This window comes from Eutrema salsugineum, unplaced genomic scaffold, assembly GCF_000478725.1.
Source record: "Eutrema salsugineum unplaced genomic scaffold, Eutsalg1_0 scaffold_9, whole genome shotgun sequence".
Classification (NCBI taxonomy): Eukaryota; Viridiplantae; Streptophyta; class Magnoliopsida; order Brassicales; family Brassicaceae; genus Eutrema; species Eutrema salsugineum.
The window spans coordinates 2,692,828-2,712,618 of record NW_006256342.1 but is presented as its reverse complement, the minus strand read 5'-3'; the positions used below and the strand labels follow the sequence as shown (position 1 = coordinate 2,712,618).

General features: G+C 35.5%; 5 protein-coding genes across 5 annotated transcripts; 3 read left to right on the top strand and 2 right to left on the bottom strand.

Annotated features, from left to right (window-relative positions):
* Positions 1 to 13: 13 nt before the first annotated feature.
* On the bottom strand, positions 14 to 2,513 carry LOC18008813 (protein NEN3). The gene is made up of 6 exons (XM_006390370.2): positions 2,034 to 2,513; positions 1,799 to 1,956; positions 1,617 to 1,663; positions 1,463 to 1,526; positions 590 to 1,305; positions 14 to 499 (listed from the first exon to the last, which is right to left on the bottom strand). The coding sequence occupies exons 1-6, from the start codon at positions 2,320 to 2,322 to the stop codon at positions 259 to 261; spliced, it is 1,515 nt and encodes a 504-aa protein (XP_006390432.1). The 5' UTR covers positions 2,323 to 2,513; the 3' UTR covers positions 14 to 258.
* LOC18008662 (putative pentatricopeptide repeat-containing protein At1g74400) lies at positions 2,465 to 3,872 on the top strand. Its single transcript, XM_006390369.2, has one exon. It carries the CDS (start codon positions 2,478 to 2,480, stop codon positions 3,870 to 3,872), a length of 1,395 nt encoding a protein of 464 aa, XP_006390431.2. The 5' UTR covers positions 2,465 to 2,477.
* A 477-nt stretch (positions 3,873 to 4,349) lies between these two features.
* Positions 4,350 to 6,615, top strand: LOC18009067 (NEP1-interacting protein-like 2). The gene is made up of 5 exons (XM_024153544.1): positions 4,350 to 4,635; positions 5,071 to 5,249; positions 5,774 to 5,857; positions 6,002 to 6,160; positions 6,246 to 6,615. Exons 1-5 carry the CDS (start codon positions 4,515 to 4,517, stop codon positions 6,372 to 6,374), a joined length of 672 nt encoding a protein of 223 aa, XP_024009312.1. The 5' UTR covers positions 4,350 to 4,514; the 3' UTR covers positions 6,375 to 6,615.
* Positions 6,559 to 8,714, bottom strand: LOC18008983 (fucosyltransferase 3). The gene is made up of 2 exons (XM_006390367.2): positions 8,365 to 8,714; positions 6,559 to 8,006 (listed from the first exon to the last, which is right to left on the bottom strand). Exons 1-2 carry the CDS (start codon positions 8,612 to 8,614, stop codon positions 6,706 to 6,708), a joined length of 1,551 nt encoding a protein of 516 aa, XP_006390429.1. The 5' UTR covers positions 8,615 to 8,714; the 3' UTR covers positions 6,559 to 6,705.
* A 7,104-nt stretch (positions 8,715 to 15,818) lies between these two features.
* LOC18008093 (transcription factor MYB106) lies at positions 15,819 to 17,963 on the top strand. Its single transcript, XM_006390366.2, has 3 exons — positions 15,819 to 16,220; positions 17,014 to 17,143; positions 17,290 to 17,963. Exons 1-3 carry the CDS (start codon positions 16,088 to 16,090, stop codon positions 17,858 to 17,860), a joined length of 834 nt encoding a protein of 277 aa, XP_006390428.1. The 5' UTR covers positions 15,819 to 16,087; the 3' UTR covers positions 17,861 to 17,963.
* The last annotated feature ends 1,828 nt before the right edge of the window (positions 17,964 to 19,791 follow it).

Genomic DNA, 19,791 nt, shown 5'->3' with positions numbered 1-19,791 from the left:
GACATTTGAACTTGTTGGCAACTACTAACTTCGGAAGAAAAGTTAACGGATCCATGATTGTGGAATCAGATGATTGTTACATTACAAGTTTGTTGTAACTATTGATCGGTACAAGACAGATCAGTTTAGATACTAACTTCCTCTATCGTAGCTACTGATCGCTCACCAACTACCAGATCCTAAGATTTCCGTACAAATTGAGAATGACAAAAGTGACTAACTGACTGACCAGGAAGAGACAGGCTGTTCTTGGGTGGATCATTTCTTCAGGTGGATTATCAACTTTTTGGCTGCTAGACGTATCCCTGCCATTTTCTGATAATCATAAGGCTCGAGTGACAAGTATGCATCAACCAGGGTACCGGGAAGTAAAGCTGACTCAAGCTTTTCAAACTCATCGCTACTGAAATTGAGCTTTTGAATGGTTTCCAACGGTTCTTCTTTCTGGTATACCTCTGTTCCATATCTGGCATCATCTCCATTCGATTCTGAGCTTATTCTGTCAACCAGATAAGCATGAATTCAGAGGTTAGGGACACTCAGCAAATTCGTTTTCGTATGTAAAGGTTAGAGAGAAGTCAAAACTTACTGCAATCTGGCTGTGGGATAATTGGCAAAGCCTTCTTTCCTCATAACGGTAGGCCTCCAATCTGAGCTTGTGCCTGAGTCAATCAACAAATTATGTGCAACATCATCGGATGCGTCCAAGATCTTGCATAAACCAGGAGGCACGTCGACAACAATATTCAACCTTGGACGACCTGCATGATCCACAAACTTCCGGCTTATTCCAAACCGAACTTTCAAGCTATCCCAATAGAGTTGCAGAGGGGAATCGTTGTGAAACAGCTTCATTCTCAGGCTCCCACGATAAGACGGGGTAAGACTTGCCCTGATGCTAGAAACAGATACTTCATCAACGCCCAAATAAATTTTATCTTTGGCGTCGGGATTGGGTGATGGAGTTGACTCATCCTCCTGTCTTGTTGTAGTTTCTGCATCTGTCTCGGGAGTTTCAATGTGTAGTTTACTTATCAAAGTGGTTATATCACACGGATTAATTTCGCAACAAGATATATCATTTTCTGAGCATTCTGTGAGGAGAGCAACGATGGGATGGTTTTCTTTGGCTGTGGCATCCACAGAAGACAAACTCGGATCAGTATTAGGGCTCGAGGTCGAGGAGGAGGAAGACGAGCTTTCTTTGACTCCATTAGGCAATGACTTCTCATTACTTCGCGTTCTTGGACTTTTCCTTGGGGAAAACCAGCTCATTTCTGTTAGAATGTCAGGAACACTGGCCTCCTGCAAACACCAAGTACGCAACTTTTTTAAGTCACGAAGTGATTTTCTGATGGACTCAGCTTTTGTAAACTTTAGACAAAAGTCAGATATGTCTCAACCCTCTCTAATACTTAAATTAAGGGTTATCCTTAATCAAGAAATGAGAAGACGGCGTTACCAGGAACAAGACAGTTGCACAGGACTTGACAACTTCAAGATTCATCCGGACATCATCTAAGCTCCTGGTGAATCATATCCATGTTTAGTCCCGTACGTATTGAAACAACTGGTGAATTGCTAAAAGGCTTCATATTCAAACGGATTAGTTTTACCTGTGTGCCTGATCTCCTAGCGCGAAGTATGTAGCAAGTGATGCCATCTACATCAGTTAAAAGGAGAAAACTTTAGGTACTTTGGTGAATCGTTGAGTTTCACAAGGTAGTTCATATCCAAGGAAGATAACAAGGAAGCTACAGGCTTGAGATTATCAATGAGAGGAAGAGAATAGAGAGACCTTCATGTCCCCAGCTCTCTTCCCAAACTTCTGAGACAACAACGAAAGCGAATCGATTGTAGCTTTCGGCTCCGGCGGATATTGACCAATGTCTGCAAATGCTTCTTTAATTCTTACACAATCGAATCTCCTTATGTTATGTCCCGCCCAAATTCTTCCTACAGAAACACCAAAATCAACACTTACAGAAGAGAGCACAGAGAAAAAGAGAGAGAGAGAGGAAGAAACACCTTACCGTGGAGAATGTCGTAGACTTCATCGGCGATTTCGGAGAATGTGGGTGCAGAGAGGACATCGTCGCGCGTGATGCCGCTTCGCCGCTTCGAGAGCGTTTCGATAAGAGAAAGATCGGTGGGTCGAACCAAGGTGGAGTAACTGTAGAGCTCCACTAGCTTCCTAGGGCAAACTAAGATAGCCCCAAACTCCAAAATAGCGAAAGGCTGTCCCGATTTGGTCGGAACCGCCACTTCAAGGTCAAAGAAAGCTATCTCGCTTCTCTCGTCGCCTCCCGGAGTCAAAGCCATAGTCTTGAGAACGCAGTCAAGTGGACGATAATCAAATTAGTGGGTTTTAAAGCGTGTGAACCTCACGCACCACCCTCCTTATTAGCTTTTCTCCTCTCTTTTTTTTTCCTCATTTTACGATAAAGCCTCAAGCTTTAAACCCCAGACCCGACTGTATGTTGCGTCATTTTTTGTCTGTGAAGCCTCTTGGATTGATCAACAAATCAGATTCCTTTTTTCTACATTATTATCATACGAAATCGCTTAAATCTAACCACACCTTGAAGCATCATCTTGAATCAGGGGAGCCAATCAAAGCACTCTTGAATTTTCGGCATCGATTCAGAGAAAGTCCTAGTTTCATAGACAGTTTCTCTGTCTTGTTTGCCATCAAAGCTTCATCAGCTCAGAAAGCTCCCTCATTTGTGGGCAAACAGATCCACGCTCTTGTAAGAAAACTAGGGCTCCATAGTATAATCCAAATCCAAACATCCCTTATCGGGTTTTACTCTGCGGCAGGTGATCTCGCTGATGCACGCCAAGTGTTTGACGAAACGCCTGAGAAACAAAACGTCGTCTTGTGGACGGCTATGATAGCTGCTTACACTGAGAACGAGAACCATGTGGAAGCCATTGAGCTCTTTAAACGAATGGAAGCAGAAAAGACCGAACTTGATGAAGTTATTGTGACTGTGGCTTTATCGGCTTGTGCTGGTCTCGGGGCGGTGCAGATGGGAGAACAGATTTACTCACGCAGCATCAAGAGAAAACGGAGGTTGGCTATGGATTTAACTCTCAGAAACTCGCTTCTTAACATGTACGTAAAATCTGGGGATATTGAGAAAGCGAGGAAACTCTTTGATGGAACTTTGAGAAAAGATGTGACTACTTACACATCTATGATCGTCGGGTATGCTTTGAACGGTCAAGCTCAAGAATCTTTAGAACTCTTCAAGAAAATGAAGACGATTGGTCAGAGTCAAGATTCATCGGTTACTCCAAATGATGTAACTTTCATCGGCGTCTTGATGGCTTGTAGTCACGGTGGTCTAGTGGAAGAAGGAAAACGACATTTCAGGAGCATGGTCGAGGACTACAATCTGAAACCTAGAGATGCTCATTTCGGATGTATGGTCGATTTGTTTTGTCGTTCAGGTCGCTTGAAGGATGCTCACGAGTTCATAAATCAGATGCCGGTAAAGCCAAACGCTGTGATTTGGAGAACACTGCTTAGCGCTTGCAGTCTTTATGGGAATGTTGAGCTCGCGGAAGAAGTTCAGGGACGGATATTTGAGTTAGATGATGATCATGTCGGAGATTATGTTGCGTTGTCGAATATTTACGCTTCGAAAGGAATGTGGGATGAAAAATTGAAGATGAGAGATCGTGTGAGGAAGAGAAGACTGCCTGGAAAAAGCTGGATTGAGGTAGGAAGCATTATCGCTGAGTTTGTTTCAGGGGATGATGATGAGAAGCTAATGATGGGAGAGATTAGTGAAGTTTTGAGGTCTTTGGTTGCTTGTATGACAGGTTATGATTATGTGGTGGGGAATTTGAACTCCAGTTATTGAGGTATAAAATGTGATCTATATAAATTGTAATTGTTATAAATTCAAGTGAATCTCAATGTTCTTTTTTTCTTTCGTATTCATCAAAATGTATATTACTTCAACTAAGAAATTTTCCTCCCCTTACTTGTTCAACAATTCCCACTTCCTGCTACGAATCTTTCGTGTTAATCGTGTGATTCAGTAATGCGTGCTAATCAGGGATTGTTAAACTTGATGCGAATTTCCATTAAGTTTTTATATCTAGTAGTTGTATCTATAAATTACACATCAAAATTTAAGTTTACTTTACAATCAAATTAGTTTCATTAAAATAACAAGAAAAAGTGAGAACAAAAAAACAGTCAAATTAAAAAAAAATGGACTTTCAAGGTTCTTTAACATTTTTTTAGCCGGGACGAAGAGATTTTTCGGATTTATAGATTTTTGTTAAATTATTAAACAAAAACAAATCGAAAAAAAAAACAAAAAAAACGTCCGTCTTCCTTGCTTTTCGAGCGGTGTCTTCTCTCAACTTCCATGGACATCTTACCTTCAGAATTGCCTCAACCAACCACAAAGCATCTTCTCCTTTTCTAAGTTTCATCAAACCCTTAAGAGTTTTCTCTATCAATTTTGTTTTTTTTTTCTGCTTCTTCTTCTCTTATGGATGCGATCCTGCCTCCTGCCTTGGAGGCTGAAGGAACCGTCGACTCAACGATCGACACAGTTTCTCGATTGATCGCCGGCGCTTTCTCCGGGGCTCTTACTGGAATTTTTGCTATGGGTAATTAATTTTTACCTTTTTGATCGTCTTTTTCTGTGCATTTGATATATCGAAACTGATCATAGATTTTCTGTAGAAGGATCAAATATAAGTTCTTTATTTTTACTACTCTAGTAGATTCGTGATCCCCTGAAAAATTAATCATTTGTGAAAGATTACATTTTTTTTTTCTTTCTGAGGTGGTTTGCTTGAATGTCGGTGAACAGAACAACGACAGAACATGTAAAACAGAAGATGTTTCAATCGAAGATTAAAGACACATATCTTTTTAGTTCTGATATCTTTTTGGTTCCGATCAAATACGTGATATTTTCCTCTAGGATCAGAACAAACCATCAATTTCCATCATCTCTGTATATCCCTCTAGCCATTTTGTTATGCCTTGGCTCTTTTTATTGTTTAGTAAATTATTCTTGTTCTTTTAACCGGTTGTAGCTGGAGCTTTCACTGGAGCAGTGACTGGTGCGGTGGCAGGCAGAGCTGCCCAGTATGGAGTCCTTCGTGGGGCTGGACTAGGTGCTGTGGCTGGAGCTATTCTTTCTGTTGAAGTGTTGGAGGCTTCTCGTGCTTACTGGTATTTAGAGCTGTCAGGATCAAGGGGTCCATCATCTATGGTTAGTCTTCAATTCTTCTTTCTGAGCAATCTAACTCCTTTGCCAAGTTTAGGAAGATGGGTTTTTGGACTATTTCGACTGACTTTATGGTCGATATGGAGAAGGATTCTGAGATAATAAGAAGTTTGGTGGAAGAAATAACTTTTGACATGTTACTGGTGGGCCATCAAAATTTTGGCATTATCAGTACCTTTTAATCGTTTGTTCATATATATAGGATGATGAAATAATCTTCCCAGAGCAGTAGGAATGGTTTATTGTTATAATGCCGTCTGCCAAATTGGCCAAAGGGATGTAGGCATTTGTATGTCCAAGTTTCAGTGGGTTAATTTGATAACCGCCAAGTCATTGAAACCATTTTTCCGTGCTTCTACGGAGGATTCTGTTGAAGTCTCTGTCTGTTTTCTTTATCTGTGTGAAGGACTTGAACCAATAGCAGCATAGAACTGTATTATTCCACCTGTTAATTTGGTAGCTTGGACCGTGAGTATGAGTAAGCTGAACCTTTGGTGTTTTGGATTCAGGCAGATTTTGTAGAGCAACTGTTTCGTGGGAGACTAGTAGATGAACAACTTATGTCGACAGTGTTAAATTCACACCACTGGCAGGTTCTATTCTAACTCGCAGTTTTTCGGCACTCATCTTTATTTGTATAGTTAAAAACTCTTATATGGAAATTCCACTTCTGAAAGCTATGAAGAACGAGATGAAAATGCTTTAAGTTCATGAGTAGTTTTGTCTACTTTTTGCAGTTAAGGATTTCCGATGTAAGCTATGAAGAACGAGATGATGTTTATGGTGAATTGGAACCCAGAGGCTTGTCGGGTGAATCTTTAAGGAAACTACCATGCTATATCATGTCAAGTGAGATGACCAAGAGGCAGATCATTCACTGCACAATTTGTCTGCAGGTTTCATCCTGTTTCATTCTTTGACACAAACTGATCAAACTTCTTATCATGACCCTTTGTTTATCTCACACCTGGGATTTTATAGGACATCAAAGCAGGAGAAATCACACGAGGCTTACCAAGATGTGATCACACGTTTCACCTGGTTTGTGTTGATAAATGGCTCATCAGACATGGGTCATGCCCCATTTGCAGACAGGCTGTTAAAGATTAAAACACCATTGTTGCCAGGCAGTGTACATAGCAAAAACCCATTACCCCTATATGTTGTTGTAAGTCTCAGATCCTTTCTTCAATCTCTCTTTTTCATTTCACTTAAAGAAACTTAAGCAAATCCATAGGTTTCTAATTTTGAATGTATATCGCTGTAGACATGAATAAGAGCACCTTCAGTTGTATTGGAAAAAATATAGAACTCGATCAAGTAATGAACGGATACATGTAGTTAATTCTAATATTCCTAACGTGTCTATTGGGAAACTCAGAAATTCTTGACCTCACAACACCTAGTAAAGAAAAAAAAGACTATTCATCTCTTATTCGTTTCAGCCATGGGACCATGGCGTTTGGGAACAAGGCTCCATTGACCTTGCTCTCATACAGTAATGATCATGGCCAGTCCCGTTCTCAACCTTGTTTAATATCCATGGCTTTAACCCTCCAAGGCCGTGAGCCACGTCCACGACTGAGGACCACGGGCTTGTGACAACCAGCACATCAGAACAACTCAGAAGGTAAATCTCAGTCCATGCTCTCCTGCCCTCCATTTTCCTCTGTGTTTTTTGGTATTCCTTTTGGCTCGGCTTGTGAACACTGATTATCTCTCCCGTCACCGTCGGGTTTTCCCAATATATGTTCCTGATACTCTCAAAGTACCCTGGAGAAGAAGATGAGATGAACACTGCCTTTGATTTTCGGTTTAAAACTTGGCTTGAAGGGAGATTTCTCTGTTGTTCTACTTCAGGAAGAAACTCATGTCTAATTCCACAAGCTAGAATCTCGTTTACCAATTGTTGGAACTGATCATTTCCAGTATCAGAGACCCCAATATGGATTCCTACTCGTTGATCAGCTGTAGCAAGATAAGCGCGATAGTATCGTGTAATGAGACCCCAGACAACATTAGTTGGGTGAAAGAGATGCTGACCCAAGAAGTAAAAAACCGTTTCTTTTTCGGGGAAGAGCTTTTTGAGTTCCTGCTCAAATGAAGAGACCGAGAAGAGAGATGGGACAAAGAAACTTTCCGCTTTCATGATCAACCACAGGGTATTGTTCAACAAAACTTGACTCTCCTCACAAAAGAAAAGCTTTTGTTGGTCACTGGAATCACGAACAAGATGGCGATATGCAAACGATGGGTTGCCAGAATCGCGAAAAAGAGAATGCTCATTGAAATAGCTCTTGAGCGGAAACTCTGAGGGAAGAAACCAAGAAGTGTTTGGAAATGGCTCGCAGAAAAGATCAGCCATTTCAGCTCCTGGTTCCACAAGCAAAACCCGGTTTGTTAAGAGAGCATAAAGAAAAGCTGAAGCTAGACTCAGCATCCTATTTCCAAGATCACCATCAGAGTTTAACCATATTACATAACTACAACCAGATACTCCACCATCAGACGAATCTCCCGACTTGAGTTTGTCCAGTGTTAAGTTATAGGAACTAGTGAATGGTCCACACCGTGTATGAAGATCTTGGTATCTTTTTAATCTAGAATCCAGGTAAGAAGATTGCTTAAAAGGCGATTCCTTCCGATATAAACTCGCTTCATACCTGCTCAAGCATGATTCTTTATCTGAACCAGGGACAAGATTGTTGCCGACCTGATCCTTCTTCTCGGTTAATTCACCATCTGATTCCATGGATAAAAACCAGAAAGTCACCAAAGAGTGTAATTAATGCAACATTGGCCGGAAAAAGATAAACTTTTTAAAGATAAAGTTTATGCGAAAGGAAACATACGCAATTAGCATTTGTAGGGTTCCCAATTACAACACAAGTACCAGTTTCTCTTTTCCTGGAAATGTCTAGAAATTTTCTAACTTACTGAAGCATCAAACTATCCTTATATAACATACATAACAAACCATTTTGGAGAAAGATTCATGCAAAACAAAAAAAAAGGCTACCTTTTTATCGGGACTTTGTGAGCTAACCAACTAAAGACAATTTCCGCAAAAATAAATGATAGGGGAAATGAAAAGTTTTACCTTGGTGGAATCTGAGGGGAAGAACCCTAGAGGCAGCTTCAGTCTCCAAAACATCATCGGAAGGTGGGTCTCTCAGTACCACCGACAGAGAAAACATAACCGAAGCAACCATAAGAACTGCCAGAAGTAGACCCATCGATTTCATCGAGCTCAAACTTGGTTTCAGTGCCTCCAATTCGCTAGACCCGGTTCGAGTATCCGAGTTGACCACTGGGCCACCCGCGTCAGAGTTCTTCTTGCCCCGCTTCATAGGGTAGGACTTAGGAGAGAGAAGAAGGTACGTGAAAACCGGGTCGGGTCCTAAAATGAGTAATCGGGTCTCTAAGAAAGACTTGAATAGAGTTGGTGAGGAGTGTGGCCAGTGGAGAGGGAGATGAAGTCATCATGTGATGTGCTTGAGAGAACAGACTCAGAGAGAGCGACAGTGAGTACGTGGCAGAGACAATGACAACTTTTACATTTGTACTACTAATTTTAATAATGAACTGACACTAATGTTTTTTTTTTCAAAAAAAAAATTAGTGGCCGTTTCTATTGTTACAAAAAGATTTGTTTTTACGGGATAATAATAATATATATTGGGATTACGAAATATTAGTAGATACTCTATATTCAACGACGCACAAAAAAAAAATAGTATAGCTATAATGATGAAGATGACTCGGATTTGTCTGTGTAGTGTTTTTAAAACAAACGCAATGTTTGTAATTATAGAGAAATGTATAAAACTCTACTATAAATAATTCAACGAAAATGCCAAATCTTATAACGCAACTCTATATTTTGATGATTAAAAAGCAAAACAAATTATCGTTGGTGCACCTTTTGTCACGTGTGTGATACATAGAGAGTCATTGTTCTTAATTTGTCAGGTTTTGTGACATGTTTACTTTTCTTAATGACTTTTACTCTTAAATCCTAATATTTGCTTATTTACATTGCGTTCAACTATTCTTCCGTCAAAATAAAGATGACAAACATACGAATCAGTTTCTAGGAAGTAAATTTATTCTAAAACCTATTAATTATAGACGAGGGATTAAGAAATTGTTACCTTACATACAGTATCAGTTAATCCTCTCGTCAATTAATAGATTTAGTCGAAAGAGAAATTCGTATGAGGGCGGCAGTCTGTGGAGTGTGGCAGGTGTCTCAAAGTCACGACAGCGTCTAGCTTATCGTTTTTTTCTTCTTCAAACTTATCCTTATCTTTCTATGTTCTTTTTTTTTATTTGATTCAATAAATAACTTATACATTTTGGTTTTCTCCAGACTATTCAAGATTGATTATGTTTACTGGATTAGTTTTTATTGTCATTGTTCTTCAAAATTATAATAACGGATGCAAAAATGTCTTTTATACATGCGTAACTTGTAATGGACAATCAATTTCATAAAAAATATTCATCGGAATTCTTAAAAATTTCTGATCATTTTACAATAGATATTTCTGATGGATCTTTGAGAACATATTTGATCGCAAATTTTTCGACAATTTTTGATAAATCATAATTTTTGGAATTTAGATTATGATGGATCTTTATTTTTGTCGTATTACCGAAAAGATTATATTGACAAAGAATATTAAACTAATCTGCATAATAATATACGTTGAAGATTTAAAACTTGTTGGTTATAATACTCAGTTTTAAGAATAATTAGACGTGTTCGTCAATTATGTATTATGTGAAACACTTTTCTTATAAACGGGCTTGTCTTTAATGTTTAGCTACATCAGCTAAGATACTATTATATCACAAGAAAATGTAAGATCTTGTCTGAACATTTAATCTGAAGCCCCCTCACTTTAATATCGGATTTTAATTCAGCTGACAAATCATAAGATTGTGATGCATTTATAGTGAAATGTAATACTCCTATCGCATATCTTTACGCGTTTAGACTTGATGACGGCTTCTCTCCTTGCAGGTTCTGAAACTAAATATCAGGAACAAAACGAAACCATCTTTTTTTTGGCCCAACCGCGTGTTTGATATAAGTACGTAATTGGATACACGTGGAAATGAGAGAAAACATGGAATTGGAGACAAACCTGACTTGCCAAATTTTAATATCATTTTTAAGACTAGTCAAATGTTCGTGTGGGAGTTTGAAAACTATAGTTATAATTTTAATTGAAAAACTACCACATTTGTTTCGTAAGCGTGTGTTTTTTCAGAGTCCCGTAGACGCCGGTCAAATTCATGAGAATGGTATCTATAGTTTATTTTCTACTACAAGTTTATTTTACTCGTCGGATTGCATACTCCATCCCTTAATGAGAATGTTATCAAGTGTGTCGAACATATTAAGGAAGAGTTAAATAAACACTCTCGATAATAATTTCTTACAATTTTTGAGAATTTTAAATTAAGATGGACCGAAGGTTTGATTATGGTCCAATGCCAGATGCTGTTGACCCGAGTACCTTGGTTTTAGCTCATTTTTACGACGACTTGAAACACAAAAAGACTCAACAAATTATAGAAAACGATGGAGGAGATGGACTCGAAATTTAAAGATGTCGATTTCTAGACTACTTTGATGAAGAACGTATTTTCCAAATTAAGTGTTGCCTCTGATGATAGCAAACCAAACCGAAAAATATGTCAAACAAAAAATACCAAACCGGAAACAATGAAAACACACAACACCGACAAGAGAGTTATCGAAAAAATATTGTGGAAATGTATTGTTAAACCCATTCGTCGTAATAGCCATTTGTAATGATCCTAACTTCCTAAGTAATTTTTTTATAAAAATACTATAAACCTCAAAACTATTGGTAATGTGGTTGTAGAAACCAATCTAAAACTACATATATTTGAGTCACTCGCAAATGCAAATATCATCTCTTACGTACAATATAATTTTATATTAATAAAACTATACCCCAAAAAATCTCATTTGGGTGTACAAAATTACAAGGAAAAAATAACACAGTTTGAAGAATCAAACAACAAATAAACGGAAAGGGACGCAATTGAACTTCAAACCATCCATCTAAAAGCTTAAACGGCAAACATCTATTCTTGGCGAAGAGAAATCCGCGTTTTCTGAAACGCGGATTTAAAAAGTTACACAGTGGTAGAGTGTGTAGACAAAGAACCCGTGCGGCCCACCATGATGTCATGTTATCAATTCATTTTGACGATTAACTCCTCGTCAAAAGAATAATAATTAGTACTATTCATTTCGACAATTTACGAATATTCAACATGTATTCTGGATATCCAATTATTCATGTTTTTTATTTAACAAATACGAAAAAACCATATTCAAAACGTGGTCCAACACAAGAGTCCAGGTTAGTGAGAAAAGTCTACACATAACTTGCATATATGTACATACACACATGATCATGACTTTTGAGACCTAACGTCAGTACATTATTAATAATAGGGATATCTACTGTGTGATAAAGAAAATCTCATAAACAGCATCCAAAATATATTAGAGTTATGACTCATAGAGAAAACAAAAAAAAGTCCATCCAATCAACATTAACATTAACTCCACACCATACGGATGTCATACATAATATATTTAGACCATGTCCATCAGTGAACTCTTTAGGAAAGGATTCATCTGAATATAATAATATTTTTTTTATTTTTTTTTTAAATTCGAAAGTTATTTTTTTGAACCAATTAGAATGTTCCGTGTGTGATAATACCATCTCTTCAGGTTCGTCGGGAAGAACTTGGGCCATAAACTTCTACTTTTTTATTATTATTTTATTAGATTTCATCTTAAAACCTATGCCATGAACTCTTAAAAAAACCCCTGATGGACAACCATGATTGTCTCAAACTATCTTTACAAAAATTACCATACATATTTACGAATATTTAATGTGATAAAAGTACTTTTTTACAATAATGTAATCTTTTAAAAGAACTAGCGCAATGTTTGGATGTTCATATTACACATGTTAAACAAGAGCAATACATAATTACATTCACATATATATATATAAATATATATATATATATATATATCACTTGATATAGAGCTATCATTGGCTTAAATAATTTGGATGATTTAGTTCACTAACTTGTGTTTGTGGGTTTAATTCTAAATATTAAAATTCATCAAAATGGTTATAAGTTGTGTGCATACAATTTGTGGACTAGCAATGATGGATTTTTTTATATATCTAATAATTGATTTCGGGATTGTAAGATATTTTTTTTTGAAAAGACATGTTCAGTTCGAATTTAATCAATTAAAATTATGGCGTAATTAATAGGCGTGAACTATTTTCTATCCGGTTAAATTTAGGCATGAACATTTGACGCTGATTCAAATAAAATCTTCTGCTAGAATAATTTTTGAATCAATGGATATGAAGCAAACCATCGTAGAGAAAACCAAACTTGCTGACAACAATGAAACCAGAAAACAAAAAATCTTAATTTTAAATGATCATTATATGTCTATATTCTTTTACAAGATCTATAAAAAAAAATCTGAGTGGTTTATGAGTTCGAGGTGGGAAAAACTGTTACCGTAGCACCACGGTCATAATTTGTTTTGTTTTTGTACCTTTCGTAAAAGAACAATTCATCACTTTCAGTAACGTTATTGATTTTTGTCCGAAAGAAATGGAGCAAACAAATTTTGATCACACAATAAACAGAATTTCGATAAAACAAAAATGCTTTTCCTGCTTATTATTTTTAAAATACTAGTAGATAATCAAAACTAAGATAAGATCAATCTCAACGTGTGTATTGAAAAAAAATGAAAACTACAAACACGTCAATACGAAACCAAAGGAAAAAGATGTTCACAAAGTAAAGACGCGACAGAGGAGGGACAGTGTCTTTTGGCAGTGAAGGGACCATTTACCATTCTTGATATTTTCTTTTAATTAATGCATTTGAAATTAGCAAAATAGTACTTCATCCGTTTCATAAAGAGTATCGTTTTAAAGTTTTATTTTTGTTTCACAAAGAGTGTCGTTTTATATTTTCAATGTAAAATTTTAAATAATATTCCAGTTTTAACCCTATTAATTTAATGTATTTATTAGATAAAAACAAATGATTTAATGTATTAATAATGGACAAAATTATACTTTTAATAATTTTCTTAATATGTGTGAAAAATATCAAAATGACACTCTTTATGAAACGGAGGAAGTAATCAAATTTGGATAATCCGTAAATGTGAATGTCATCATTTTATTTGTTGGAAAACAAAATCAAGTATTTTTAAATTTAGAGTAGGGTGCCGAGTAATTCCACAAAGAAAGGTTAACTAGACAAAAACATTCTGATGTCTTCAATAATTCTGTTATTCTTTATTTGTTACTATCGAGGGTCCTACTATTTATGTTATTTTCATATTTCCTCCGTTTCATAATAAGTGTCGTTTTAGATTTCATTTTTTGTTTTAAAAAGAATGTTATTATGCATTTTCAATGTAATTTTTTACTCTTATTTCCTTTTTTATCCTTCATTTAAAGATAATAGTCTTTGTAATTAAATGTTATAAAAGTATATTAATTAAGAGTATATTTGTATATTTTATTAATTTCTTAATCTGTGTGAAATGTGTTAGAATGACACTTATTATGAAACGGAGAGAGTACTAGCAAATTTCAAATTCCCTCTAATTAATCCTTTATATAAAATATTTAGAAATTTTCTTTGTTTTCTTGTATTTTTTTGTACAAGTTTAGTTTATATTTAGTTAATATGTTAAGAGTATTCGTATTTTATACTAGTATTTTTTATTGGTTGGATTATTTTTCATTAAATATTAAATAAATTTAATTTAGAGGGAGTACTTAACAAAGATGTGAGCATTCATCGAGTACGTACTTTATTCCTCATTCACCAACGTGTATTGTTATTACATAATTGATAGTTCACCTTTTAAAACGGCGTTGCCTATAGATTGTGTAAAGCAATTAAATATGCTAAAAAGAGAAGGGACTATACTTCTTTTGTAAACAAATGTAAATATAATAAAACGATAGCTTAGTGCTTTTTCTACAAATCATGAGTTTTGAAATTTTGGAAAATCATTATGAACTGGTCGGTCTATCAAGGGTAAATCTCATGCGAATAACAAACAGAAAAAAAGAAGAAGATGGGTAGTAGTTTTGGAAAATCAGTACGGTGTTAAGCAAAGACTTATTCGATGTCAAATTAAAGTCACGAAAAAAGAGCAGGAGCTTTGGTCAAATACCAAAAAGCAGAGAATGAATGAGGATGTGAGTTACATGGAATCATAGAATTTAGTTTGCGGCATGTTATGATGCCAGGCCATCTAGAGAATTTTTCTTTGTGAAAATACAAAATAAAAAAAATGATAAGTTTTAGAGAAATGGAAAATACCAAATGTATGAGTTATGCGTGATGATATGTAAAAACGGACCCCTTTGAAGCAAGAGAGGTGGTGACAAGCATATACATATGTAATGGCCTTTTGCACCAGGTTAAGGAGTTGGGTACAAAGATCCAAGGTCGTTGACTATAAAACCACTTACTTTTGTGTTGACGACAATGTATATATGCAATAGAAATATATCTATATATTATCTCTACAATATAAAGTTAAACATGGATAAGTGTAATTTGCAAGAGTTTCTTGTTTCTTTAGAGGTATCTTGAGACCTTTGAGGATCGATTTATGAGTTATATATATGAGATGTTCAAAAAACAAAGTATTTGAAGGATACGACTGAACGTGATTTTAGCCTTAAAATAGAAGTATACTTGTAAGATCAATATGAGAAAATTTAAAAAGAAAAGATCGATATGAGAGAAGATAATATTAAAGCAAAGTATGTGGTGTTAAGTATAGTGCTTGAATTAAACTAAATTTGTGGCTATTGAGCGTTTTATATAGTTTATTCGTATTAACTAACTGCATGGTGTAAACTGATTTTTTTTTTGTCAACGTGTAAACTAATTCATCCAAACGTGACTAACAATTTCATCCCAAACAAAATTTACATTAGTTTTATGGTCAATCAAAAAATTCAAAGAGAATTGCAAGAAGAGTAAGAAAAATAAACAAAGGCAGTTTTTTTTTTGTTAAAGAACAAAGCCAGCTTTGCCCATAATAAATAATCAAAATAAAATACTAACTATTGCTTCTGAAGTTCTTATAGTCAAGACAAATTTGTTAATCTATAGAATTATTGTTCAAATACAGAAGCGCTAGACTCAAGACAAAATATACTGCCGTAGTCTTGAAAATGATCATTTGATGATGGGAATATGGGATGTGAATACGCTATATGTGTGACTTAACCTCTTGGAATAATCACGTCTACATACCGAATAGTTTTTTAATCTAATTATTTTTAAAAGCAACATATTAACGAAGAATCAAGAAATGAAAAGGATAACTCAGCATCATTCATCAAGACATACATATAAGAATCCAACGGCTGAGAATAAACTTAAAAACAAAAACAAAAACAAAAAGAAGAACGGGACTATATATATATACATAGACGTCCCCAGTTTCCAATCTAGAAAAGAGTTTTCTACTTCTATTTTTTTCTATGTGAGAGTGTGAGAGAGCCTCAGATAAATGAAAGCCTCTTAATAAAATCATATCCTAAATAATAAAATATTAACAGTAATCAATAATAATTCACTTGTTCTTAAAGATCACCCTTGATCGATCAATAAGACGACTCGAGTCGACTGGAGAACAAGTGATACGTGGCGAGATCTGATTGGTTCGCCGGAGATAAATGGGGAGGACGACGTGGTTCGACGTCGACGGGATGAAGAAAGGAGAGTGGACGGCGGAGGAAGACCGTATGCTCGTCGCTTACATCAACGAATACGGTCTCGGCGACTGGCGTTCCCTGCCTTCGAGAGCCGGTATAAATCTATACTTACACACTTAGATACATATGCATACATTGTGTACGGACGACCTATGTTTGTGTCTCTTTCAAAGCTAGGTTCTCTGGATTTCAGTTTCTGTCGGACCAAAGATTTTGTTTTGAGTATGTGTTGATTTTTTGTTGGTTCTAATTTTTCTCCACTAAGCACATTATTTCATCGTTAATATCTGTTTAAGATCTGTATTTATGGATTTCTCTTAATTAATCTCTCACAGTTTTTTTTTTTTTTTTTGGCAAAAGAAACAAATCTCTTATATACTCCCAAAAATGGTTTTTTTGTAAACCAAAATGTAAACCAAAAAATTAAGAAAATGAATCAAATATAAAATCTTGCCCAGCTTTTGTAACAAATCTGTGTGTGCATTACAGTTTTATGTTGTAGATGAGACTTATACGAATAATTGACTGATACACTTCCATAATGGACTATGTGAACCCATGGAAGCCATATATATATTTTACTGAATATTTTTTTTCTTCTGATTTATTAGTATACATTATATAAATCATTTTCCTAAAGTGTAAAGCTATAGAAATGAAAAACATTTCTAATTTTAGACCCATAATCAGAAAGATTGTGTGTGTGATTGTTGTGTTTTCTCCTTTTCTTCTGATGGAAAAAAACGTTTCAATCCTTTTGTTACTTATCTGTTTGCCACTATGTTAAAAGTAATGATCTTTTTTTTTTCTTGTAAAAATAAAAGTAATGATTCTTTCGCATCATCTTTCTAATAATTCGTTTTTTTTTGGGTAAATGCTAAAAAAAGGTCTGCAAAGATGTGGAAAGAGTTGTAGATTAAGGTGGCTTAATTATTTGAGACCTGGAATCAAAAGAGGCAAATTCACTCCTCAGGAGGAAGAAGACATCATCAAATTTCACTCTCTTGTTGGAAACAGGTAGCTAATTTGTGACTGAAATCACTTTTTTACCCTTCTAACTAAATAATTTCATTTGATAATCGTTTTATTCGTGTACATTCTTGAAAGTAATATCCCTATAATATATACTCGTTTTTAAAATTGATGATGTACATATTTGAAAGGTGGGCAGCAATAGCAAAGCAAATGCCGAACCGTACAGACAATGACATAAAGAACCATTGGAACTCATGTCTTAAGAAAAGACTCGCTAGAAACGGAATCGATCCGATGACCCATGAGCCGATCGTCACAGTTGAAGCCTCCTCCTCCACCACAACGACGTCGTCTCCAACAGTACTGACCCCTTCTTCTTCTTGTTCTTCTTCCTCCGTTTCCTCCACAGGCTCCGCACGTCTACTTAACAAACTCGCTGCCGGAATCTCCTCGAGAAAACATGGACTCGACATGATCAAGACTGTGATATTGTCGGAACCAAGACAAGCCGTCGAAGAAAAGACGATGATGATGATAAGCAAGGACGAGGAGGAGGAGGAAGTGATTGGTTGTTTCATGGAGATTGATGAGAATATGATTAGTACGACGTCGTTTAATGAGTTACCTTGTGACGACTCTACTACTACGACTGGCTTCGTGGCTGCTTTTGATGACTACTCATCAGTTGAACCTTACGATCTGTACCAATCTGATTTCTATTACGAGACTGATGAACAGCTTGACCTGTTCCTCCTTTAAAATTTCACTCTCTAGGACAAGTTTTTTCTTGAATTTCTTTTTCTTTTGTATGCGTTTTTCAGTGTAATGAAAGTAGAAAAAGAGATTTCCGAAAGAAAAAAAAGCAAGTGCGTCGTACGATAAATGACATGCATGGTCAATGTTTCTCAGTTTTGACCGTTAAATCTTTTTTTTTTCCTATTTTAATATCTCTCTCTCTCTCTCTCTCTCACGCATGCCTATGATTCTGTGAGCTTACATGCAAGTAATCAAGTATGAGGGTTTCATGCCATTTCAGTGAAGAAGTCTATGACTCTATCGAATGGTACTATATTGTTATAGGTATTTTTTGTAAAAATGGTGTGTGGTTGAAACTTTATTATGTGTACAGATCCGAACACATCTAAAATATGAACAAAAACAAAATTTAATACCTTGTGGTTCTATCAGTATCAAACATTCAAACCAATATCATCAGTCGAGCATAAACACCAAATTCCTTTTTTTTTTTTAAAGTATACTTGAATATATTTTATAGTTTTCTTAAATACTCAACGAGATTTAATATCCTTTTTTTAATACAATTATATCCCGAGAGTAATCTGAAACTGAGGTTACTATAGTACTGAAGTAGCTAGTGTAGCTTTAATATGAGTACTGAACTATAAGTACTGAACTATACTTGTTTCATTTGTTTAGTGCTTTGATTTAATCAGTTTTGCGTTTACAAAAGAGGGTGCTAACATAATCTGTTGATCACTATAAAATGGACGAAGGAGTCCCAATGTTTCCGGAAGTGAGTACCAAAAATATCAAAGGGATCCAATATAATTCGTAATTAATAATCGGAATTTCATTATCAGAAACTGACAAAAGTACTCATAACAAATTTGTTGAATGACAGGACACGTATTTGGCTTACTAATCACAAATGAATGTTTGTGTTTTAATATGAGGCAAATATTTTTTGTCGCCATTTGTGACATTTAAGTATCATATGAATTTGGGAACATGTGGAGATGGGTTCGAATCCTCTATCGCATAAGAAGACTCCATGTGTTGAAAAGTTCTATAAAAAAAAGTGTTTTCATTGGAGATGATTTGTCTGCGCGCTATTGTCGTCTGTCGAAAATGATTCCGGAGGCAACCAAACTCCCGGAGGACTCATTATCTTTTGTGGTGACCAAAAGGACACTTGGCTTCGGGGTTTGTTCATAAGATTGCATAACTCTAAAATAGAATTTAGAATGGGAAATGGAAGTGAATTAGAGATGCTTTTAGGATATAAACCTTTGAAATCTCCGGATTATACTTCTGAAATGGTACTTATATACTCCGTTTATATTTTTAAATTTCAGCATGAGAAGTTTATGTCTAATGACTCTAATGCGATGTGGATTCTTCTGATCTTTCATGAATCATGTGTACTTCGAATCGTTATATTCATGTACTATTTTTATATTACTGAAAGTGGGTTGACAAAAAAAAGGGTATAGATCAATAATTAAAAAATGTCCAAATCTTTATACCAATTGAGGAAAATCTTTATAACGCATGTGGAGAGTTTATGTCGTGGGACTGGCTTCCGCGTCTCTGGTCCATACTTATTTTGGACTATTTCATTATTATAATTATTTTCTAACTTTCATATGATCATTTTCTGCAGAATTAAAATGTTATCTAATACAAACAAACTGCGTTTTCGACATTAGAGTGAACGAGAAGTACAGTGTACGATCTTCTTTACACATTTTAAACAATACTTCTATAGTTTACAATAGAAAACCCAAGTTATGTTGTAAAAATATAGCTGCAAGAAGCTTAAAACCAAAAAAAAAAAAAAGAGGAGATTTTGAGCAAAATGCACTATAAGAAAAACAAACAAGTTGCGAATAATCTTAAACAAAAACAGAATCCTCTAGTTCCTGATGTTCCCAGAAAAGTGAAAACAA